General features: G+C 40.9%; 1 protein-coding gene across 1 annotated transcript in view; it reads right to left on the bottom strand.

Moving 5' to 3' along the window:
• Positions 1–11,798, bottom strand: part of TTC39C (tetratricopeptide repeat domain 39C) — a 36,947-nt gene extending 25,149 nt beyond the window's left edge. Inside the window, exons 1-2 of the mRNA XM_038161505.1 lie at positions 11,479–11,798; positions 750–798 (exon numbers count right to left, since the gene is read on the bottom strand). Coding sequence (XP_038017433.1) covers positions 750–798; positions 11,479–11,612 — 183 coding nt within the window. The 5' untranslated portion in view covers positions 11,613–11,798. The remainder of the gene's footprint in view (positions 1–749; positions 799–11,478) is intronic.
• Between the last annotated feature and the right edge of the window lie 14,318 nt (positions 11,799–26,116).

Here is a 26,116-nt window from a genome sequence, read left to right as displayed (position 1 = left end):
TTTCCTAACCAGTGTATTTTTCCATATTGCATACTAGAGAGAATTCATATTTACTTCATTCACACATCATGTATTTCTGGCATATTATAGTAAATTCTGTCTTTCAAAAGAGTATTACCATAGATAATTTCTGGTGAGATCTAGAATGAAGCGGCAAAGTCAGAATAAAGACAGTCTAAAAAACAAAATCCAAACACTTTATAATACACCTGCTGAGTTTTTATACATGGCATTATAATTCCTAGTATGTTATATAAAAAAGCATTTAACAAACCTAACTTGTTCACTATGGCTTTTTAGTAAATTAATATTCTCAGTTCTCATCTATCCAAAATGGAAGCAATGTGAACGGATTGAATTAACAACTTTCACCCAGAAATACCGATGGAGAAATCTTCAATAGCAAAAGTTACCAGAAAAACAGGCACTCGTGAGTTTTACTTTAATCAAATAAATAAATAACTCCACTGCTCACTTAAGAGAACTTTTTATTATGGCTCTGTTAATGGAAAACATAAATATTTAATACCTTTAAGAAGCTGAATCGCAGAACCTTTACTTTCTATTTAAACCACATGAGTAAACAAGCTTTACATTGCATAATGCCTTGGTCTCCAGCTATGTTAAATCTATAAATTTGGAAAAAATAGTCCCAGAAAAAGAAAAAAATTAAGAGTATTATGAACACATGCACGCACATACAGCCACAAACCCCAAGAGATGTATACTCTCAGCTCTCATCTACTCACCAAAAAACTGACAAAACTGGCTCCAAAACTCATTAACGGGCTATGGTTTCTGTAAGGAAAACAAAAAATAGTTACAATATTTGTACATATTTCCTGTAATAAAGATCCATATTGAATTCCTTGGGTTTAGCCTGTATGTTTGTAAATAAGTCTTGGTGGGTGTTTTGTTATCAAGTTACAAAGATATCTGCAAAACATAATGGAAACAGAAAACCAAAAGCCTCATATATTTTACTATATTGAATATATCTTACAAAAACAATTTTTCGGGTATCACGATACAGATATTTTAAGAGAACCCACTGCCATCAAAATACATTCAGTTCAGGTCAAAAGAAAAAGCTACCAAAAATTAGAAATCTGCCAATTCTACTCTCCTCTTGTGATCCATCACTACGATTTTGTCCTAGAAGACAAATGTTAACTGGTTCTATTAACAGAGTCCCATTCCCAACTGTTTCTATCAATTTAAGTTAACCTACCCACTTAAAAAATGCATCTACTACATAATGAAGTTGTTGTAATACAAGGTTCTTACAAGGCTTATGGTTTTGTAGCTGTTTTGTTTCAAGCTGAGAATCCATATCTTTCAACTCTGTGTGGATCAGCTTTAAGATGCCTCAACTTATTCTGTTCACTCAGCTATTCCCAAAGGGTGAAATCACAGCTAGATCAAAAAATTCAGGCAATCAAAACCATGGTAATACATCGGACAGGTTTCATGAGGCTACAGTAATGCCACACAGAAGGCACTTAAAAAAAAATAAATTAAAACATCAGGACCTCAGTGGTACCAGTGACTCACATTGTTCAGTGGTGGGCTGCCAGGTTATATAAAAACACAGACTTCCAGGATTTAAGAAGCATAATTTAGGTTACAGAAACATATATTGTTACAGCAAAGCACCTAATTTGTTTTCAACTTTTTTCTACAAGCATTATGTTAAAGAAGAGTTTTAAAATAGCAGAGATATTTGAAAAAGACAGAGAAAGAAGTATATTGCTAAAATACAAATTTCCAGTAGTGAACCTGTATTATACAATACAGGAGTAGTTTGGCTGTTTGGTGTTTGGTGTTTTGGTTTTTTTAAAGAAGCAATCAGCAATGTTTCCCCCACACAGATCTTTTCTCACTTTTGCTTTAGCATAAGTATCTAAAAGCAAGACCTTAAACAAGAATAATGAGAAAGAAAACCAGAGAAGACAAACAAAGCATGTTGTAATAGGAAAAACCTTCCCTTTTTATATACACTGCTCAATTCTGTACATACACTGAAATGCAAGATCAATACAACTTGTCACATTTTTTCCAAAGGAAAAATAGGTTGGTACTTTTCCCTTTGTTAGCAAGCAACAAGGAATGCCAGTAAATGTCTCTGCTTCTCAGTACCTGGACTGTGTTCTCCCAGCAGCTATGTTACACAGGACAGCAGCAATCAGCCACATAAACTGCACTTGCAGCTGGCACTTCCAGTATGAACTCCTGCTCCAGAGGGACATGGCTCCCTCATAATCCCTTTCTCAACTCATGAGATATGTGGGACCATCCAGCAGCCAGTCCTACCACCATACTCCGAGCACAACCTTCACCACACGTTTCAAGGTCACAGCGGCATTGTGAACACCCAACTGATGTAAAACCGCAGAACAAATCAACACAACAGCACAAAGATCATTTTTATGTCTCTAAGTACGAAGCTGCATTTACATCGCATTTCAAAGAAGCTCAGAAATAAAGCAAATGTTTCTTTTTTGTGTTTTCTCAGACTTACTTACACAGAATACAAGCAGTTCTGGGGGGGTAAAAACCATTAATGTTAAAAACTGAGACAGCTAACTACAGTTGAGAACCAAGTGTTATTTAAAGAGTACAAAATATACTGAAGCAATGAAAATTTGCCCAAGTATTCCAATGTATATTTGTCTGAGTACAGCTGAGTTTTTTCCCCACGTACATGCTTATCTTTTTCTACTGACCTTTCAAAACTGGTTCTACACTTGGCACTCTTGACACTCACTGCTACTCCTGTTCCCAATTCATCCCCCATGATCAAAGATGGAACAACAAAAAAATCAAGAGCCACTTTATTATTCCATTCTGAAATTATCAGTAGCTATAATACATGAGGTAAATGTCACAGATCAGTTCTTTTTAACTTTCACTCACTCAAGCTATAAAAAGCATTGCCATTACAGCACATATGGGCTGTAGCACAAAAGGACCCTGAAGCAAGGAAACTCAATGCATAACATTATCCCGTGTCTGGGAGATGGTTCTGTTGAAACCATGAAGTTTGGCAATCAAAACATCAAAACTTTACTGTAGGAGTCCCCCACGCAGAATTTGTGTCATCACTAAGGAAAATAAGGAATACTTCTAGCACATTCCTACATAGTCACTGGGTAGAAACTATAATTGCAGCTTTATGGACAATCATTTAGTAAGGTAATTTCAGTGTTTAAAACACAATTTTAAATAACAAGCATGTTATGTGCTCAGTTTTTGTAAGTATTATGTTGACTGATGAACTCTTCAACAGTTTAGGGTCATCTTTTCCTTGAGAGCTAGGAAAAGTTTCAAATGCCACAGTACTGCCCCAGTAAAAACTGAGGTGTGGCTGATGATGACAGTAGGTTTCTGGGAAAAACACAATCCACAAAAAGCTCAAGCTCCTTGTAAGTGACCTTCAGCTTCAGACATGAAGTTTCATCCTTTTTGACAGACAACTCTGAAGTTGTTAAGAAACTAAAAAAATGAGGCAGCACTTGAGAAGATACTAACAGCAAACCAAGGGCTGCATCAATGCTGACAGGAGCTATGGAACCGAATACAAATTAACACTGGGACACTGCACTACCCAAGCTGTCCTCATGACTTTGAGAGCAATAACCTCCATTAAGTAAAGAAAAATCTCAGGACTTTTAATTAGCTCAAAGATGAAAGGAAAAAAAAAATCAGTCTCCAGACATATTTTGTAAAACACAGTTTGCACTTCACCTGGGAAACTAGGACTCAGAAGATATCTTTTTAATAAGAAATTATGTTACTAACGCCATTACTGCAAGATACCACAGTAAAAAGGTCCTACGTATCAATAAAGTTGGCATGTGTAACTAAACTTAAATCAAAAACTTAAGAGCACTGAAGTAGAACTTTCTTCCAGACATACAAACATTACCCAAGACATTGCTTCTCCCAAAAAAACCTGACTGATTTTCCTCATTTCATAGCATATATTTAAGGTATTAACTCACTTTCAGAAGAAAGGTGTCCACTATGCCCCATTTTCACACATGATAGTAACATTCAGGGGGTTTAAGCTTTGGTTTAATAATGCTGAGATAATACAGCCCAGTTTCAAAATTAAAAAATACATCAGAACTGAAGCACATAAAAATAAACAAAAAATATCAATTACTTCTCAGTATTTTCTTTTTTTTTTCCTACAGCTATTTCCAAGACAGTATTTTACTTCTTCACATCAGCTTCTGAAGCTACTACAATCTAGCTCAGATTTAAATTTAGAATAATGTAATTAACTTGCCAACACTTTCTCACTGTTTTTATAGTCATTGCTACTTTAACCACAGTCCATCAAGAATTCCAGTCATCATGCTGAGAGTGATGCTCAGGTTGAAACAAAACAAATTAATTCTGTCCACAAAGTGAGAGAATAAAGCAAAATGGCATAATTCATCTAGGTTCACAGATAAATATAGAAGCAGGAACTGAATATTTTAAAATAAGGCATAAAAATATGTAAATAGAAAGGTAAGGAATTTACTGCAACAACATACAAATCCTTTGGTCCTTATTCCATCACACATTATTTTAAAATGTGTTCTAGAAATTGTTTGTGAGACTACAAACATGACAGAGCCACGTATGTTCATCTCTCATCTAATACTGGTAAATGAAATATCCATGGTGATAAAAGTGTCGTGGAAGCATTACAGCATTATATCACACTGAGAACTACAAATATCAGATCTAGGTTTAGTTTACATTTCATAATCAGCCCAAATTTGTTTTGTTAAATGAACCCTCAGCATACATTTCTATTTTTACTAGAAATAGACAACCAGAAGAGAAATTCAGGGATATAAAAAATATTCTGTGGCCCTGCTCTATCCAGTTTTTATCCGATTTGTTTTGTTCTCCTGCAAATTAACGGGAGATTGCTTTGCTCTAACTTCAGGCTGTGAACTTTAGACACACAACATCAAAACACTGGAGATTAGGAGAAGAATTTTCAATTGTATGTTTAATTTGAAAACTAGTTACAAAGGTGAGAGACAAGCTAGTTATATCAGCAGATTTGTACCAACTCTCCACTTGCACTCTCTAAATCTGTCAGAATCAGGGACTTAAGCAAAACCTTTTTTTTTCCAACCTGACCAAAATCACTTTCCATGACCAACTACAGCAGCTTAACTGACATCATGGAACTTCTTTAACGCCTCAAAAATCCTGAAGTAGATTAAAACAAAAATGTATCTATCCTATCACAACAGCCTGAAATGTTTTACCAGAAGCAGCAGATCAATGAGTGGGTGCACTAACGTGAGTAAAAAATCTTTAAAGCATTTGCATCTTTCACAGAATTAATTTAGTAAGATCTGCTTACTATCACACCTCTTCTGCCATCTCCAAACCTGAGTTCTAACCTCTGAGTTATAAACTCAGATTTTAATTTAGTTTTCTGTCATCTTCCCTTGGACTTCCAGCCACCAGATACTGCTCCATATGACAAACAGATCTCTCAACCTCCCTATACCCTTTCTACCACTTCTTCTGGCAACACCACCTGTCTCTGTCAAGAAGTCCACAAAAGTGATCATCTCTGCATACCCAGATCCTGGAAGATTTAAACTGCAGAATACTTAAAATATTTCTAATCTATCCATATAGCCAGAAAACTGATGCTGGTTTTATGTGCATCATTACTATTACTCTGTCTAGCACTGAGCAATGAAATCTCACCTCACTGGGGTACACATTTAGAATATAGCCACTAAAAATCACTTCCCTTACAAATAACTCCCTTTTCTATACATCCATCTAGCAGCTGCTCCTCTGCCCATGGCTGCAACAAAACAAAAGCACACAGGGTTGCTAGCAGGGCGCTCACGATTTATTCTCACGCTGCCAATCCAGATGCTATCATCCTTTGCCCAACCAAGTGACGTCAGCTCCTGCTCTGCTGGCCTTATCTTTAGAGAAGCTACTGCAGCATCTACTAAATCACTTCAGTTTTGCTATTAATGTTCCTTTGCTGAGGTATATAAGCAAGAATTTTAGAAGTGGTTAGACAGCCCATGCATGGGTCATAATCTACCCACTGATCAATGCTGGCTCAATGTCACCTTGCCTCAACTTGCATTTGGGTCAAAAGTATTGTGGGCCACAGACAGTATTTTATGTTAGTAATATAAGGTTCAAATGCCTATTCATAATGGACTTCTGGTCCATTACTAAGTTTGTGTGTCTCTTATCACACATGATGTAGCATGTTACTTTTAAATTAATTTCAGGTTTTTAAGCAACCATAGTAAGCTTTTTCCCGTTTGCACCAGCTTCCAGTTCTCTATGTTCTGCTTTACCCTAGCAGGCTGAATGTCATATTTTTCTCCACTAACCCCATTCTTTAAATCTTTACACATTTTGTCTTATAATCACATTTCTCTATATAATCTTCAATTTCTTCTGTGGCTATGACCTTACTGTATACATTTTACTTATCATTTTGTACCATTTCTCTTTCCATTAAGATGGAAGCTGGAAACTTTACCAAGCCTACTCAGAATCATTCACACAGAGTCAAATGTTTCTGTTAGGAGACAGAAGATTGTTGGATTTCTTGTGAGATAACAGCCCTGATCTTATCATTTATGCCCTGGCAGCCAGGAGGGCCAACCATGTGTCCCGGGGTGCATCAGGCAAAGAGTTATCATCCAGTCAAAGGATGCAATTGTATGCCCTGCACTGGGGCAGTCTCAGCTCATGTTCTGTGCAGTTTTAGGCACCACAATATAAGACACAAGGCCATCAGAGAGCACCCAAAGGAGGGCCACAAAGGTGGTGAAGTGGCTGAGGTCACTTGGCTTCTCCAGACTGGAGGAGACAGAGAGGAGACCTCACTGCAGCCTACAACTTGAGGGGAAAAGGATGGGCAGACACTGATCTCTTCTCACTCAAGACCAGTGACAGGACTCAAGGGAATGGTACAAAGCTGCATCAGGGGAGGTTTAGGTTAGGTATAGGAAAAGGTTTTTCAACCCAGAGGGTGCTCGAGCACTGGAACAGGCTCCTCAGTGAAGTGGTCACAGCACCAAGCCTGACAAAGTTCAAAAAGTGTTTTGGACAATGATCACAGGCACATAGGGTGATTCTTGGAGTTGTCCTGTGCAGCGCCAGGAGTTCAACTCATTGATCCTGATGAGTTCCTTCTAACTCAGGAAACTCTATAATGTGACAATTTACGTTGTGAGTCAACATTCAGTGAAAAACTCCTGCCTTTATTTAACACAGTCTTCTCTTAGCCAGAGGAAGTTTTTAAATCATTTTTGAATTGCAAATGCTCTTAAGAAGTGAAGAATCAGCAAAAAAATAAGCTCTTTTGACAGTTTCTTTCCTTCTTATATGTCTAGAAATCCACAAAGCTACAAGGGGAAAAATATTCCAGTTCAGCTTTCCTTATAGTGTCAGGATAATTTACCAAACCAGTACCATCCTGATGCCTGGGAGCTCCATGTTCACTGTCTATGTCCTTGGTTAACCTCCATACCTCTTGCAACTTCCACAGACACTCAAAAGTTTAAACTGATGAGAACTAGGACAGAGTCAGCACTGTTCAAGCTGAATACAAAGATTGATATCTGACAGTTTCAAATATGAGCTAGCACTGAGGGAGCCTAGTATGGCCACAAGCACTAAGGACAGTGGTGCTGTCTAGTAAAGATCTACAAAAATACCACATCCACTGGTATTTGGTTCATGATCAGAATGTCACCACCACCAGCAGGTAAAGGATCTGGACTTCTAAAAAAATAAACTCATGAAAAAGCATATGCAGATATACATACTACATGTAGATGATTTTTCAAACCCTACTATCTTCCCTCAAGTATAATTTAAAACAATACTCCCAAACAACACCTGACAAATCATTAAGTGCTTTAGTGTGATAGTCAACGCAGTTCCAACTACATGTTGTATCTGGCACACAACTGAATATTCATCTTCTTCAGATCCTCTACAGATATGTATATGAGCTGTAACCACTGGAAGACAAAACACCACTCTCCCATGTCCAATACAGAAATAATGGTTCTGTGGCACATAATCTCAAAGTACCACCAATCTCAATAGGCAAGACTTTACTGGTGTGCATATGCCTATGAACACAGCAGCAATTCCAAGCCTGGTTTCCTCAAGGACTGCATTATGACCAGCTTTCAAATATAACTGATTTTAGGCTCAGCAGTCAGCTTTCTTTTGACAGTTTCTTTCTTATACGCTTAGAAATCCTCAAAGCTACAAGAGGAAAAAGAATACTCCGGTTCAATACTCAATACTTTCTGGAAGAAGTGGAAATGCAGAAGAGCAAAGAAAAATAAATACTGCCTGTTTTAAAGACAAGGCTGCCTATTGTCCCATAAAGACAGAAGCATTAATTTGAATTCTTCACAAGATCTTTCAGGTGTCAAATGAATTTAAAATTGAAGTAACAAAAAGCAGAATCAAAACCAGCAGTTTCTAAGAAATGGTTTTAGGTAGTTTAAGTAATGTGGCTACTGAAAGGAAGTTTTGCTGAGTATCTCCATTCTTCACTTCTACAATTCATTAACAACTGTTAAGCTTCTGAAACAGAGCTAAACTACCTGCATAGGCAATTTAGAATTAACACTTTATAGGAGAAAGGTCACCTGAAATACAGACAACACACACTCCTATCAAGTTAAAAAAAAACTGCATGCCATCAGACATCTTGGACCTCTAGTACCACCAATTACAAACATCGACATTAAATTATGGAGAGTTTCTAAACCCTCCTCGTTTCACTTACCAGTCCCATTTAGGATGGGTTCTGTTGCATAATTCCAAGCACACACCTAATTCCACACTCATTAAGACTGCATGCAAGCAAACATCTAACAGCACTGCTTAAGTCCTTGCAAAAAGAACACATTCAAGACAAGCACAGAACCAAAAACTCTTGGGAAAAACAAGTGGCCCTCACTGCAAATGTCTCCAGAGTTCAGGTTTATAGGAAGTTGACCTTAATTTGCTACATCTTCTCTCCTATATGAAATCCAAATTTTCAACATACAGTTAATCTGCAATTCAATAAGGGTTTATTAGTTCACAGCAAGAGGAAACTGCTACAAATTTTGGGATGAAGGACAAAGTTTAAAAAAAAAAAAAAAACTCCAGCCCAAGAGAGCAATTATCAATTTATGAACCATGAACTATTAATCTTATGAAGTGATTCCTATCTACTCCTTGCAGGGGGTGTTTAAAAGCCATCATCAGAAAGTACACTGAACTCAAGAGGTGTTTCTTGATAAAATCAAACAAAGAAAAGCCTGCACCTGGCAAAAAAGATTGGCAAGTTTCTGCATTTAAGATATCTTTAGTAATAAAACCTTCTAGATAACCAAGAGAAGTTTCATAAATCATTATTCACCCTTTCAAGGGAGGATTAAACTGCATTTTGAGAACAGGGATCCTAACAATTTTACTCCCTAGTACTACTTTAAAATCTAAGAAGCATCACATATTTAGAATTCCTAGACTACTTGCAGATTCACACTACTGAGAGAAAGCAATGGCACAGCACAAGCTAAAGTGGAGGAGAGGAAACCACACTGAGTGTTCCTTAACTGGAACCTTAAAAAAATTACACAACACAAAAGCATGCAACCAAAACCAACAGGTTCCTTAGATACACAGAACAACTGAGGGCTGCAAAAGAAAGAAATACTCAAGAAGTAACTCACAGGGTGCAACTTCACATGACATAGACATGGCAATCACAGACAGGGTTTAGTGGTGGTCTTGGCTGGGTTAAGAGGTGGACTTCATGCTTATGCATGTGAACAATGCACAATTCGACCTTGCTTGTCACCAGCAATATTCCAGTTAGTTCTACACAACAGTATTTTGTGTAACATAGCCGTATATACTGGAGACAAAAATGACACATTTAAAATTAACCTGCTGGTTAATTTTAACACAATAAAGTGTTATTCCGTTGCTGCTGTTAAGCGGAACGTTCTTAATGTGTCTCAATCCCTGCACCCCACTTCCAACCATCCTCTCTGTAAACAAGATTTAAATACATAAGTACATCATCACTATGAAGTTCTATTTTAAGTCAACCAAAGTCTTTTTTAATCATACAGACAACAGCACTATAGTGCATATTAATTATTTAGAACATATGCGCAATTACAGCAGCTCAAGCTCGAGTGGAAGACATTAGTCCTAAGAAAAGAAGCAAGGACAGGTAGGGGCAACCTTTTCTTTAAGCCTGGCTTACACAGCTGCACTAATGCCGCTCCTACCAGATGCCTACTTAACGCAGAAACCTAGACATGATGCATGCGGGGATTATGAACATAATCTTACAGCCCAAAGATAATCACAGCAGCACTCACAGACCTTTTGTTGCTCTCTATTTTGCGCGCTGAAGACCACATGAGACCGCACACGAGCACCAGAGCGAAAACCCCCCAGGACACATCTCCAGCCACAAGTGTGTGTTTACACATACACGTCAGCCAAATGCAGACAGCGCTACCGAGGGACCCCTGCTCAGCCCTTCTCCATCCCTCCAAGGTGCCAGACATCCTCCACCACAGCACACCACTCGTCACCCCCGAGCCCCCGTGGCCAAGAAGGCCAATAGAATCCTGGGATGCATTAGGGAGAGCAGTGCCAAAGGTTGAGGGATGTGATCCTGCCCTTCCCCTCAGCCCTGGTGAAGTCAGGGCACATCTGAAGTGCCCTGTTCTAGCTTCCTGAGTACAAAGGAGCTATGGAGCTCCTTAAAGCGGGTCCAGCAGAGGGCAACGAGGAAGACTGGGGGACTGCAACACCTCCCTTATGAGGAAAGGCTGAGAGGGAGTTGTGTCTGTTCAGCCTCGAGAAGACACGACTGAGAGAGGACCTCGTCAATGTGTATAAATATCTAAAGGGAGGGTGTCAAGAGGATGGAGCCAGGCTCTCCTCGGTGGTTCTAAGCAGTAGGACACGAGGCAACGGGCAGAAAACGATGCACAGGAAGTTCCACCTGAACACGAAGAGGCGCTTCTTTACCGTGTGGGCTGGTGACCCTGCATGGGAACAGACTGCTCAGAGAGCTTGCGGCGTCTCCCTCACTGGAGATATTCAAGAACGGTCTGGGGACAATCTTGTGCCATTTGCTCTAGGATGACCCTGCTTGAGCTGGATGGTTGGACCAGATGACCCACTGCGGCCCCTTCCAACCTGACCCATTCTGTGATTCTGCGAAACACGCGTGTCCCTTCCCCACGAGAGCGCTGACCGAGCACCGACCATTCCCGCTCTGAGGGGCCGGGCAGGGCGAGGCTGCCCGCGCCAGGGCCCCCTGCGCGCCCCACGGCCCCGCCGTCCGCTCCCCTGCCGCCCGCGGGGGCGGAGGGAGCCGCGCCGCGGGAAGGGGCCCGGCTGGCGGGCGGCGGAGGGGCGGCCGGGACTGACCTGTATTTCTTGAAGAGCTGGTCGGACTCGCGGAAGCCGTTGTTCAGCAGCATGTTGATGCCGGCCAGCGCCAGCTCCGAATCCTCGATGGGCAGCGGCGCTTCCCCGTCCTCCCGCTGCTCCGAGCCGGCCATGACGATGAGGAGGCAGCGGGACCCAGCCGACTCTCCCCTACCTTACTACCTACGTACCTACCTACGTACCCAAATGCCTACCCGCCCACCCCTTCCCGGGCAGCCCGGTGCCGCCTCGGCGTGCCTGCGGGACGAGCCGGCAGCGCCCGGTGCTCGCGGAGGCGCGAACCCGGCGGTGCCGCAGCCGCTCCGCACCCGCAAACGCGCCGAAAGCGGCGGCGCCTGCCCCGCGCCCCAGCGCGCAGGCGCCGCCACGAGGCCGCGCAAGCGCGGGACCGGCGCCGGGTGAGGGGCCGGGGGCGCAGCGGCTGCGGGGCGGCTCCTGCTGTGGCGGGGCTGCGCTGACGGCCCTGCCCGCAGAGCCTTCGGCCGCATTTCGCGGAATCGCAGACTGTCTTAGTTTGGAAGGGATCCACCGGGGCTCTTCGAGTTCAACTCCCGTCCCTACTTAGACACTTCAGAAATCCTCACAATGCTCTTGTGAGCATTGTCCAAAGGCTTCTTGAATTCTGGCAGGCTTGGGGCTGTGACCGCTTCCCTGGAGAGCCTAAGTTCCAGTACGCAGACACCCTCTGGATGAAGAACCTTTTCACAAAAATACAGAATGAACTAGGTTGGAAAAGACCTTTGAGATCATCAAGTCCAACCTATGACCTAACGCCTCCTCATGAACTAAACCGTAGCGCTGTGTCCACTCTTTTTTCAAACACATCCGAGGACGGTGGTGACACCACCACCTCCCTGGGCAGAGGGTTCCAGTGCCCAATCACTCTTTCAGTGAAGAATGTTTTATTACCATATTCAACCTAAACCTCCCCTGACACAGGTTATTCCCTCGAGTCCTGTCACTGGTCACCACAGAGAAGAGATCATTGTCTGCCCCTCTGCTTCCCTTTACGAGGATGTTGAAGACTGTAATGAGGCCACCCCTCAGTTTCCTCCGGGCTGAACAAGCAAAGTGACTTCAGCTGCTCCTCAAATGGCTTCTCCTTCAGACCCTTCACCACCTTCGCTGCCCTCCTTCCAACACTCTCTAAAAGCTTAATGTCTTTCTTATACTGTGGCACTCAAAACTGCCCCCAGCACTCGAGGTGAGGCTGCCCCAGTGCAGAGCAGAGCAGGACAATCCCCTCTCTTGCCCGGCTGGCAATGCTGTGCCTGATGCCCCAGGACACGGCTGGCCCTTCTGGCTGCCAGGGCACTGCTGATTCTGCCTGTGGCTGCCGTACCCCCGGCTCTGGGGACGGCACAGTGAGCCCCAGCGGGAGAGAGGCACACACTGATGCCTGGCTCATGTGGGGAGCTGCCCCTGCCTCCATGTGCCACCCTTCCCTCCCCATCCTCACACCTCACCTTGCTTTGCTGTCAGGCACCACACAGGCAAAGGTGGCTGCCACCCACCCTCCTGCCCTTCACAATCCTGTGGCTTCTTGCAAAATCTACTGTGGTTGTTAATGGGTGGATTGTAGCAGCTGGGGCTGCAGCCAGCCCTAGAGTGTGAAGAGGAGAAGTCCAAAGTCCTCCTCTGACAGATAACGTGGCTTTCCATTTCCAGAGAATTGATTTTTCTCTTTTCTTTTTTTTTTTTTTTTTTTTTTTTTTGTTAGTGGTTTTATTCAGTGACTGCAGTCACTAGAATAGAGAGTAAAACTTCCTCTTTCATACAATGGTGATTTTGTGACCTCCCCAGTGCAAGTCTGGGAAACAAGGGTTTCTAGGAATTTGTTCCCTACCTCTTGACACATACCTTCATGATTAGCAATGTGAACTTACCTGTGATGCTGACAGCAAAAATCAGTATTTGCAGGTTTTGTCCAGATACAAGCTGGTCTGGTAGGTGCTTCCAAGCACAGGATGGTGAGAAAAGTAAACTTGAGTAAATGTATCCATTCCAACCCAAAATGGCCAAGTACCTGGACAATGAAAATACACCCATGTTGTTTCCATCCTTCTTTGCAAGTGGAGGCTTTCTTTGCTGTGCTTAAATTTAAGTGCATAGAAGGCTAATACCAACAACCTGGTCTTGCTTCCTGACAGCTAGAAGAGTGCTGCAGCTGCTCTTGAGAAAAATTTAAGACAGACTTCCCCCACCTCCCCTTCGTAGCACACAAAAGAATGGGACCAAACACTACTTTTAGTAGCAACCCCTTTTCCCTGTCAAGCAAAACGTCTGTCTTCCTGTGAATCAAATTGCCATATTTCCGTACATGCCTTGTGGGAATCACTACCACCCCCTCGGGAAATACTTTGTACCAATAACTTCTTAAAACAACAGTTCTTGGAAGGTGTGGATTGCCTAATGCCAGGAGGCTTCTGCAATCTGTCAGGTGTGAACTGCATCCTTTGGCTGATTGCCAGCCCCTCTGTTACTGAGCAGGGCTGGACACTGAGGGGGTTACTGAGCAGGGCTAGACACTGAGGGGGTGTTTAAAGAGGACACATCTTTAGTTACAATGCACATCTCCAAAACAGCATGATCTACACAGCCTAGAAATCCTAAAGGGCTTCTAGAAAGTAAGCACAGCATGGCTAGGGGACAGCATGTTCTCCAGTGTGTTTACAGGTTATTTGTGAAATTTGGACTCCAGAAATGCAAACAGCCTCGCTAAAAGGAAATTTCAGGTTGCAGTTGCACCACCCTTATTCCTTATTCTCACAGGTTGCAGTGTTTCAAGACACTGCATTCCAAATGAAAACAATTACTCCTGCAATATTATCTGCCAGACAGGATTCTGTGGGCAGGGGTTCATGGTGGAGCAGTTTATTATATCCTTTCCCTTTGTCAGATGTAATAAATCAAGAGGCAATGAATCTTCTTGTGGATTCCCTGAAAACTTGTCATAGGCTAACTCCTACCTCCAAGTACTATTTCTGAGGAGCAGCAAAGAGCCAGTCCTTTGTGCAACACCTACTCCATTTCTCCAATGCTACACTCCTATTTCCTTGCTCCTGTATTTGAGTAATAGCGTAGCAGGGCTGTGTGCTTCCTGCAGGTTTGGGTCCCAAGCACAAGAAGCTAGAATTCATCTGAGATCTTTTTTCTAGTACCCAGTTGCTCCAGACCTTGCTGAGGGCTGGCACTGATAATTTCTCTTCTGTAACAAATGTTTCTATAAATTCCCAGTAGCTAGCTATTAATTTTCAAACTCAAGATGTTAATAGCTGAATCAACTCTACAGAGACACAGTTATAAGTGTACAGGAAAAAAAAATGGCAGAAAGAAACTGCTCTTCAGCTGTTCAAGTAGATAAGTAACATGTTGAACACACCTTCCTTAATGAAGGAAGTTGACACATGCAGTTTGACTTCATCAGCTGAGCAGCAGCAGTTTTATAGTGCCCATGTTGTTGTGATCTGCACTGTAACCTCGTTTTCTTGCAGAATTGGATTGGAAGTCAGCAGAGCTGTAGGTCTCCCTGCCGTGTAACAGCAGATGAGGTCTTGTGATGAGTTACAATTAGTTTGATTCACATGGAGGATGTGATACCGCTGATTCATCCTGCTAAAAATGGCCAAGGGAGCAAGAAAACCATAGTGAACAGGACTACATGGATGATTTGTACGTGCCAATCAAAGCTTACATTGACTTTGCAGTCTAACAACACTCTAAGCATCTTTCTTGAGGTTTTTTTGTGTTTGTTTGGTTTTTTAATTCCTGGTAACATGCTATCATCAGCAAAATAGGCAGTCATCAGCCAACAATTTCAGCAGAGGGGTCAGTCGGTGGTTAGCTTTCCCCTCACCTCGCAGCTCCCTGCAGGGCAGTGTTGAATAACCTGTGCTGCTGTGGCCTGTTGCCTCTCATGAAAAAGGGTTGAGGTAACTGATTTGTAATTATTCAAGGACAGTGAAGTTACTGGTGAGAAAGAATTGTACTTTCAATAAATTAACTAGCCTGAAATTTCCAAGACCTTTACTCTAGCTTCCCAGAAGCTGTTAGACAAATGGAAGTGGTTACAATATTCACAACCCCTACAGGATGCAGAACTGTGGTTGTGTTACGGCCCCTTTGCACAACACTGCTGTTCAAGATAGCCTGTACTTTTGAATACTCAACTGCTCTTCCCTTTGACAAGCTTTCCAAGTTTCTTTGCCCTGTCTTTGAGCTTCTGACAGGGAGAAGTCCTGTTAGTCATCACACACTGGTCCCTGAGTAAAAAATATTGCTGTTTTCCTCTACAGTCTAACCAGAATTTATCCCTACTCATAAGCAACAGAGAATAGCAGAAGTTGAAGTTGCAGGAAAAAAATATTACGGAAAAGCATATTGATTTATCTAAAGTATCAGAGAGAAAAGAGTTAAAACCAAGGGCAGGCCTATATTTGTATTTTCTTTAATATCATTTTCATAGACTGTAATTTAGGTCCCACTTGTCTCAGGGCTCTTCTCCACTGTGTCTGGATGCAGCAACCTAACCCCTTGTTTCTGGCTCAGAGTGCCCTAAATCTGATTTTGCTGGGTTTCCCTTTACCTATATTGTTCCAAAACTGTACCTCTGTCCTGGTATAGGATACCTCAATAAGCCTGGTACAATTCGTAGTTTTTTAAGATGGCGATGAAATTTCAGCAGTTGATTTAGAATACTTGACAATCAGCGTTTAAGTTTGAATCACTGCTCATTTCAGTAAAGAAAAATCTTTCAGAATGGAATTAACTTTTTTTTTTTTTCCCCAGAAAATGTGACTATGTATGAATGTAACATGCTGGAAATAATTATTTAAATCATAAAGACATCTCCCACACTTTTTGAATCTCAGACACAAACCTGCAGAATCTGCTTCTGTAATTTTGAACTCCTTTTTGAGGATTTGCTAGTCTAGTGCAATATCAGATGCAGTCTCATTGTTGGCTATAAAGGGGTGTTGCAATCCAGAGTACAGCCATCTTCTCCAAACCATCAGAGGGGGCTTATCTGTGTCAGTGACTGCCAGTAATGGCTAGTGAATATATAAATTGAGTCATCTTCCCTTTTTGAATATGGGAAGAAAATATATTAAGTTCACAAGTACATTTCTAAGGAAATGTGCTTTTAAAGTAGCTAAAGTCACTTACTCTTGTGCTTTGTGCCTCACACTGTACCTCTGATCTTGAACAATAAAGATGCCTGTCTAGTGTGTCTGGTCACTTAAATATTTATGAGTGGTGAGCTCTGCATCGGTTATCATCATGCATTTTCCATACAGCACAGCAACTAAGCAATACTACAAAGCCTGGCTAATCTTCAGAGCTGGCTCTTGACATTTCCCGATTAATATGCATTGTCCTTTAGAGGGCTAAACCCTGCCTGAGGACACACACATGAAATGATTTGTCTGTTCTGTCAATAGATAAGGAATATGCATACATACCCTGGTGAAACAGAACAGGCTCAATGAGTCTCTTCATCCAAAGTACTCCAAGGGTACTGAAAATTAGTCCTTTGACCCTTTCTTTTAATTAAAGAGAGCTACTGTAATAACAATAACTACTATTTCTTTGCAGTGGACCTTACTTCAAAATCAACTACTCCTTCCTCTCACAAGTTTTTTGTTTTCTCTGCCTTTTTTTTTTTTAGGAAGCCTTTTGTGTATGGTGAGTTATTGGATAGAAGGTGACTGATCTTTTAGTCCTGGTCTCTTGAGCACTGATTTGTGACTGCTCTCATTTAGTCTGCAACACAGACTGTGCTGTGTCACCTCTGCACAGAGCAATGACAGAGGTGGCTGGGTCAGAGCAGGTAATGTTCTTGGAAGTTCAAAAAGGAGAATGAAAGATGAGACAGAGCAAGTAAGGGCAAATTTTTTTCATATTTGCTTGTATTAGATGATGTTTATTTTTATCCACACATTGTTGATCTGGACCCAATGTATAATCAGTCATATATTGGGATAAACTGATGTTGAGTCACACAGAGTTATTTTTACTGAAGTGTATAAAGGTGTATAATTTTTGCTATATAAAGAATGCTAAATAACAGAGCTTTTTAGCGTTGGAATTTTTTCCCCAGAATGTGCTAATGACCAAACATATGCACACAGTTCCGGAGAAAACAAAGGAATACACAAGTATTAAATACTAACAGCTGCTCTGTTCAGGCAGCAGACACATGCTGTCCTGTTTTATAAAAATTAATTGGAAAGACTTCCACTCAAAATAATCATGCCACTTGAATTTTTAAGAGCCAATTCAAAATGTTTTACTTTCAGAGGAATGACTTCCTACAGAGTTCAGATCTACATTTGGTTATAAAAGTGCCTGCTGTGTATTGCCCCACAGCAGGAAATTCAAAGGCCAAAGGGATCACCAGAAATCCACCAGTTCTAGCCCATTCTTTTCTGGAGAGTCAGAAAAATTCATGTAAATGGTAAAAGAAAAATCTTTTTCTGAATGTCCTTGAAATACTTTGAGTGTGGAGACCTGTAGATTATTTCCCTCATGTTCTTGCTCCAGTGAACAAGGAAAACAATTATATGCATCTTTCTTATAGAATCAGGGGGTTAGTGGCAAATGAAAACAGGTGAGCTTAATGTTTTTGTGTATGGAAGGTGAGGTAGGATGTCTTGCCCAAACTGGAGCATATAAACATTATTTGTCCCTTGTTTCTAAATTATGGGCTCTTGATTGAGACCCTTTTCGTCTTTCAATTTTTACAACAAATAGCAACACAAGCAGGTGATACATTTTAAACCTCTAATCATTTTTACTGATCTACTTTGGAGGGGCCCTCCAGTTTTCCTGCATTGTTCATTTGTGCATGAAGCCACTTCACAGACCAATTGCATTTGTGAAGGATTTTTTTCTATATGTTCCTCTATATACATGCACATGTATCTAACTATATGTATAGCATTTGTCAACAAATCATTTACCCAGATAGTGAGGAAGTGCCTTTGTACTTTCAAAGCACAAAGGTGAGAAGCAAGTAATGAGCAAGACCATTGATAACCTGTGGCAAACGTATTGGCCTCAATAAACACGCTTGGTGTTAGTGCTCTCCCCAGTCCTTGTCACTTACAGTAATCAAAACCCTTTGTAAAGCATGCTTTGAATTGTTTGGAACATAATAAAGATAATATGTTACTGAGGCTTATTTTTCTTTCACTATTTTAGCAGTAAATATTTTCCCACAGGTGTCAAGCAGCTTGATGCATAATGTGATTTGAAGTGAGACTATTTAAAGAACACTTGTCAGCAACATTTTGTGCTTTTCTACTTCCATTTGGGACTTTTGGCATTATATATGTTCTATATGTTCTATAGGTAGCATTTCAAGAGTTTTCACTTCCTTCTTTCTGTAGTCTTTTGCTACAGAAATGCAAAGGCTGTTCAACTGAATTGAGCTACAGAGGCTTTATTTTGGCTGTTAGGCATCACGTTTGTTTTTCAGTTTTGAAATCTACATTTCTTGCCCCTCTTTTTGTTCCTAGACTTAGAGTGGGGAATCTCTTGTTTAAAATTCTAGTGACAAAAATGTCAGCAGCCCCACTGCTGACAGGTTTATTTCCTGACATGAAACACAAGTTTATGTGGCCAGACTATCCAGCTAATCATTTAGAGGAGACTAAGATCTAGCTTTACACTCCTTGCTTTGAAAGATCATCACAACTGCAATGCCCAGTAGTTGAGGTAAACAGAAAGGGAGGCATGAGGAAAAAAAGGCCTGGTGGGCTGATGGTTGGGTATAACTCGTGAAGGCAGACGAGAACTCAGCGGGAGGTTATGAAGCAGTCACAGCAGAGTTGTGAATCTCCCACTCCTGGCATTAGTAAAAACAATGACTTCTTGTGCAGATGCCCCTTTTGGCCAGTTTTCACATCTTCGGTACATTTTTAGATGGGAGTACTACTTCGTGATCTAAGAAACCACTGTCTCATGACAGTCATATGTCAGTCATATATGAAGGAACTTGCTCCACCAGTGCCTTTCAGCAAGCTGCTTAAATTGTCCATGCATTGGATCTCATATCTGTTGATGGGATTGTAATACCCAATAATTTTGTGCATCAACATTAGTGGCTATGCTACATCAAGATGTTTGGTGACCTACAACTGCCTCACACTAAAGCATTTTGACTTTCTGTCACTGGAATAGACCAAGCAGGACATGTTCATTGGAGCAGCTCTGTCAGCAGTGTATGTACAAACCATACCTACAAAGATGGTGAGCTCCTTCCCTTGCATTTACACCTACTTAGCTACTGATGCCTTTGTCCCAAATTATTTCACTTCCTTATGTTTTGGGAGTTTAATCATGTCTTCTGGAGCACAGTGCTCTGTTCTTTACAAAACTCTTCTCTGAGGCTTGCACACATAGAGGTGGCAATTGGCTTTTAAATGAAACAGTATGATCTGCAGCATATATCAAAAGTTGGAAAAAAACCTAGAAACCATATTGAGAGACAGATGCTACCTCAGATATCAATGTTTTTATTTCTGGATACTAGCTTTTCATCTGTGAAATGTGTTTTGGTCTGACAACTTTTGCTGCTCACTCAAGAAAATAACTAGCTGTACCATTTAATTTAGAGAATTTAATTTGCAAGAAAAGCCATTGTGTCTATTTGTATTAACTTGAAGTGAAGGGTACATCTTCTTTTAAGGGTGTACTCAGGCAGTATGTTTATTTAGATACACTCAGGTTCCAGCATTATCTGGAGACAACAGCTAAATAAAGCCACATGCTTAAATAATTTTCATTCCAGTCTTTGCCTTAATTTGTTGTTCTATAATCATGAACATTAATTTAAGTGAATGGGATGCCAGTTATTATGAATGGAAGATTCTTCCCATTTTGATGTGTAAAACTGTAAGGCAGACATAAAAAGTATACTCTTGTAATTTGGTTAGATTATTTTCTGTAGCCAACATTTAAAGAGAATTTAAGAGACTGGGAGCTGTTGCTTGACCAACTAGACTTTGTGCTGACAGTTCTGTAACGAAATTAGCAGCCCAGGAATGTATGTGTTACCTCCTGGTACTTAATGAAATAAGCAGCATGCGGCTGAGTTCCTATTCACTAAAATAAGTGATTTCTCTTTTTGCTTACAATTAGGTTTTCCATTCTTCCACTTACTTCTGGAAACTTGGGCCATTTATTTGGTATACATATTCTTTACAAATTAGTTTATAATATGTTCCTATTTGGACACTTGTTAATCAAGGCATGTGAGTTGGAAAACACTCTTGACAATTATAGATTCCTCGAAGTAGTGACGACCAGAATCAGTTCCCACTACAGGAAGTGGCAGCTCTGCAAGCAAAACACTGCATTGCAGATAAAGGGAGATATAAAACTCAAAATTCTGAGTGTGTGTAATGGTAACCACAGGAGTAACTCACAAATCTTAACTTGCAACAAGATGTTTATCAAAGTAACAGCTTCATATAAAATTTAATAACCCTCCTCTTTTTAAAAGTGTATTTGGATTCTGAAAGCACTCCTTCCTTTCTGAAAGCACAGTGCCTTTTAAAACCATACATTGGGTGACTTATCCTGTACTGACTCACAGTTAATTGTTCTACAGACACGTTTTGTGAGGCTGAGAGCAATGTACAAGGCAAGTACCTTAAACTGCGTTGCATAATTTTAGCCATTATGAGTTATGCATGGCAATAACAAGGATAATACAGTGTGAAAAGCTGTGCTTTTACTGCAGGCCATTTCTTCAGAGCTCGTCTACCAGGCACAGCACAAGGAGAAACAATCTTCTATTTTTTCAGTACCCTTCCCCATTTTTCAGTTCATTAGCATTTTTTCTCAAATGCTATTTTCTACTGCAATTCATCCAGCAAGCATTCCTCTGTTTTCCTTTCCATTCCTTTCATTTTGATAGCTCTTGCACTTACCTATTTTTAGAGGGGTTGTACGTATACAAGCACACATAAATACGCCTTCTATCTCACATCTCTTTACTTTATGTGCCTTTCATTTAGGTTCAACCTACGTTTTCTTCTTAGATTCTCAAGCTTCAAATCATACAAAGCACAGAAAAAAGTAGTTCATCATATGGAGATGCCAGAAGCTAACCATGCTATGTCTGGGTGACTCAGTATTGAAAAGGATGAGTGACAAAAGCATTTATAATGTCAAATTTTCCCTGTAATTGGAAGCAGGAGATAATTTCCTATGGCTTGTTCTTTTCTGTGGCCTGCTGACAATACCACACAATGATATTTTTATAGTTGGGTCATAAGGTGGGCTGAGTATTCCTGAGGACTAAAGCATAATCAAGTGCTGCATCCATCTTCAGGGGTTTCTTGCTTTGAGCACAGAGCTAGGCTGGCTGCTGCCATGTGCTCTTACAGCATATGTTTGAGATGCTGTCTGGGTGTGTTTTTGTTTGAGGATAACTAACCGTCCTCCACTGATTACAGAAAGATAGCCTAGAGTAGACAACCAATTTTTGTCCACCTGAAGTTGTGAGATGAGTAACCACACTGCTCCACAAATGCTATGGGTCTTACTCAAGTCAAGTGAGTGTTACCAGTGCTACTGGCTGATTTCGTATGCACCCAAGTCTGTCTAGCCATTCCATTTGCTTAAAATCAAATAGGTCCACGTATTTTGCAACTTTCTGTGTGTTCCCAAATGAAAAATAATGAGTTCACCTATCCTAATGGTAAAAGCCTTAACATTTTTGTCTGGATTTGGTGGTGGAATGTGCTCCTGTAAGCACAGCTATGCATGAAAGGCAGATGCATGTGACAGTGTTACAGTGCTTGTTGGTACCAACCAGGGTTGTTTTGCTCATTGCTGTTACAGGGCACTCACAAAAAACCTCATTGGTGTTGCCCAATGAAACACAGGAGATTTATGTTATCTGCATAGAGGCAAACTTCTGTTTTCTGACAGATCTCTAGGCCTTAATAAGTTTCTGAAATTGCAATTTTGTTTTCAATCGACTACTTGATGTAAACATTTTCTGCAATTTGTGTGAATTTCTTATAGCTGGGAATGCCTACATTTTATTAACACACAGAAGTAAATCCAATGGAAACATGGCACATTATACCCAAGAATGTTATTTCAAACATGCACAGGAATTCCCCAGCAGAGAGAATGATGTAGATTGTTACCTCAACAAAAGCCTTATCAGGCAGCTGGGTCATACAATGAGCAAATGCAAAGAGTCACATGGAATAATCACTGCTGTCCAGATTGTGAAGCCATTCCATTGAATCTAATCCCTGCTTGAGGCACAGGGGTCTCTTTGATCACACTCCAGCCCTTTCTTCTCCAACTTGAGCTTGCCCCAACTGAAGCCCACACTATTACTACACTCCATTTTAGCATAGAGATAAATTAAAAGATATGATGCCAGAGCCTGAAATGTAGGAATTTGCAATGCAGTCTTTGGTTTTCAAAAAACTAGAAAATTGCTCTGCTTTGTAAATCACTCTAAACTGTGTCTCTTAGTTGCAGCACTGAGCAGTTTCTATTTCACCTCTCTTGAAAATTTGACTCTATCACAGGAAAAATGAGGACACCTGTTCAAGGCAACAAAATGATATCTATGGTTTCATTGCCAGGGGACTCTAAAACTGAAAAGACAGGCATAGGATAAATGTATTTACTTGGTAGGATAAGATGTTATTAAATGCCCTTCATGGGCCTGGGGTAGAGGCTATAGGGCAAATGTAAACTTCTTTCTAGATGCAGGAAGCAGGGAAGGCAGTATTTGCCTTGAGCGACTGCAGAGAGGCAAGAGTCAGCCACACAAAACATCAGCAGTCAGAAGTGACTCTCTAGAGCTCAGTTTCCTCAGATCTAAGAGGAAGAACTAGGAATGAAATCTGCTTATAGTCTCAGCAATGCTGGGATGTAAGCACGGATGTTTTGATTTGGGTCACCGCATCATGTCTTATGCAGAAAGCCATTTCTACTGGAAATTGATAGATCAGAGGAAGTTCATCCTATTCAAAGTTACATTGAAAGGTTTAAGCTCAGCTGCATGACTGTCTTCACAAATAAAAAGGAGGCCAGCACTCAGTGCCTCTCAGAGATGTGCACGTGAGAGGGCCCTCTGAGGGGAACAGAAGAATAGGCAGGAAGGGGTGTGCAAAGCTATCTTAAGACTAATTGCTGTTTGCAGCTGCAGATAGACACGTGCTTAATTATCTGCTATATGCATGCAAATTTGGTTGCTGTTACTAGAGTCCAGATGTTCCCTTCCATTATACTGAGTACAACAAACAAAAGAAAAAGGGTCAGAGAGCAAAATAAAAAGGGCCAGGAGTGGCAGCTTCGTGATGTTTTCCTTCCTGTCATATACTTGGAGTGGCTGACCATTTTTCTGAACTCCCCATCGCGGACAGAGATTTGTAAGCTCACAGACAGAGCATCTGGTCAGGAAAGAAGGGAAGCCTGAGAAAAGCCTTTCCTCTGACACTGGGAAAGGGGTGCAGGCAGCCACTCAGCCCCACAGCCCTCCCCTGGGCTGAGAAGAGGTTTGGACACCCTGGATGCCACACAGGAGCAGCCCAGGAGGGCAGTACTGAGTCTAGGGTTCAAGGAGTCAGGGCCTGTGCTCCTTGTTGTAACCACATAAACTGTCTACACTAAACCACAATAAAATTGCCCAGACAAATTAACAACAGTTTCTAACAGCTTTTCTGCTGTAGACATTTCCCTTGGCAGGGGTAAGTACTCTCTGAGCAGTACCAAGGCTTGCTTTTTCCTGCATTACTTTTCTTCTTCTATAAGATCTTTCTATCCTCTAGGCTTGTATCTCATTTTTAAGCTTATTTTTTTTCACTGATAAAAAAACCCTTATATTTTTTCACAGAAAGTGAACTGGAACATTCCTAGTTTTAATTCTTTGCAGCAACGTCCTTTTTATAAGGTCTCTGCATTGTGTCCCCAACATTTAAAACACACAAAGCTACACAAACACAACTAGATCCTCTTCTATCTGCCCAAATCCAGGAACAACAGAGTAATGTTGATTTATCCTGATCAGGCACCTGGCCTTTATTCTGTTTGATGGCATGCAACATCTCTTTGAAAGATTTAACCTTTTCATTCCATTTTAATTAAATAACAGTAATGACCAGTAGTGGTTTTGTGGTGTCTGTTTCAAATTAAATTTGTGCTGAGCATATATGTCATGTTGATTAGTTTCATCTTTTATGATAAATGCAATATACATAGATTCAGGGATCAAATGTCTTCTTAAGTGGCTCTGCTGTGGGAACATTACCTTCCTTTAACATGCCAATATCAAGTTACAAGAATCTGACTAAATACAACAATCAGTCCGAAATTTGGTACCACTCTTCTGCATGTAGGAATAATGAAATTGCCAGAAGAGTTTTCTTTCCTTTTGGCCTGGTAAAGTCATAGTGGAATGACTGCAGTTACTTTTGATTTTGAGCAGCATAGGAAACAGCTGAGCCACGGTGGGGTCTTTGGCATCCAGGTTGAATGGCTCACATCAGGCATTCTGAGACCTCCTCCCAGCACTGCCTTCACCACTGACACTCCTCAGGGAGCATGGTTTACCTGCCTGCTGTCCTTGCTTCCACTCTTCTTGCTGATGCAAATACCCTTTGTGTTTGTGTAAAGTTTCCATTTATGTATATTTGCAGTAGATGGATTATCTAAGGTTTTATGGAGACTGTGTCCTGCCCGTTATTACATAACAAACAGATTTAATTTGCAGTAACAATTCTCTGTAAACCTTGACAATATTTTAGAATACTTTTTTTTATAAATAGTAGGTAAGATTTACTGCATGTTTTATTAAGGTGTATGAACCAAAGTCCTGTGAACTGGTTCAATCTTCCCACTAAGCCACTGAACTTTGGATTATACCTATGTGTTTCCCTGCAGAATTGCTCAGAGTGTTTTTAGCTTCTTTACTGCTTAGGTTAATGGCCCTGGGGATATGTCATTACCTTTGATTTAAATGAGTACAGAAAATGGAAAGTTAGAACTTTATTACTGATCTGACACCTTGTTCTCAGGTAAATTTTATTAGCTGAAGCCCTTGACCTCCCCACAGGAGTCAGTGCCTGGGCATATTACTGGTTCTCTAGCTTTGTAGTATCAGGACAGTAATTCTGATTGGAAAGTAATCAGGATCTAGAATTAAGGTTTATGGTAGGTGCTGTTACCCAACTATACAACTCCTCTATTAAGTAATATCTCATGCTGATAATTTTTGGCTAATTATGCTAATAATTAAACTTCATAATTAAAACTGTGTCAGCAAGAGCTGGCTGGACACAAAATTATTTATTTCTCTATCCTTTAAAATGTTTTTCCTTGTTATGTCATCAGGCATCAAAAAAAGATCAGAAGAATTGTTTCTGGAATTCAAACAGCTCCTTTCCATATTGCCTTAGTTTTGGCCAGGACAGAGTTAATTTTTTGCAGTAGCTGAGGGAGCATGGCTGAAGGGGCATGGCAACAGGTTATTCCATACCACCTCATGTCATTGCTAGGAGCAAGGGTAAGGGACTCTGGCTTCTGTGGAGAGGACAGGGCTTCTGGTTAAAAAAACCATGGCAGCATTGTCTGCCAT

The sequence above is a fragment of the Motacilla alba genome, chromosome 2 (assembly GCF_015832195.1).
Source record: "Motacilla alba alba isolate MOTALB_02 chromosome 2, Motacilla_alba_V1.0_pri, whole genome shotgun sequence".
Lineage (NCBI taxonomy): Eukaryota > Metazoa > Chordata > Aves > Passeriformes > Motacillidae > Motacilla > Motacilla alba.
The sequence above is the reverse complement of the archived record's forward strand: the minus strand, read 5'-3'. Positions and strand labels throughout refer to the sequence as shown.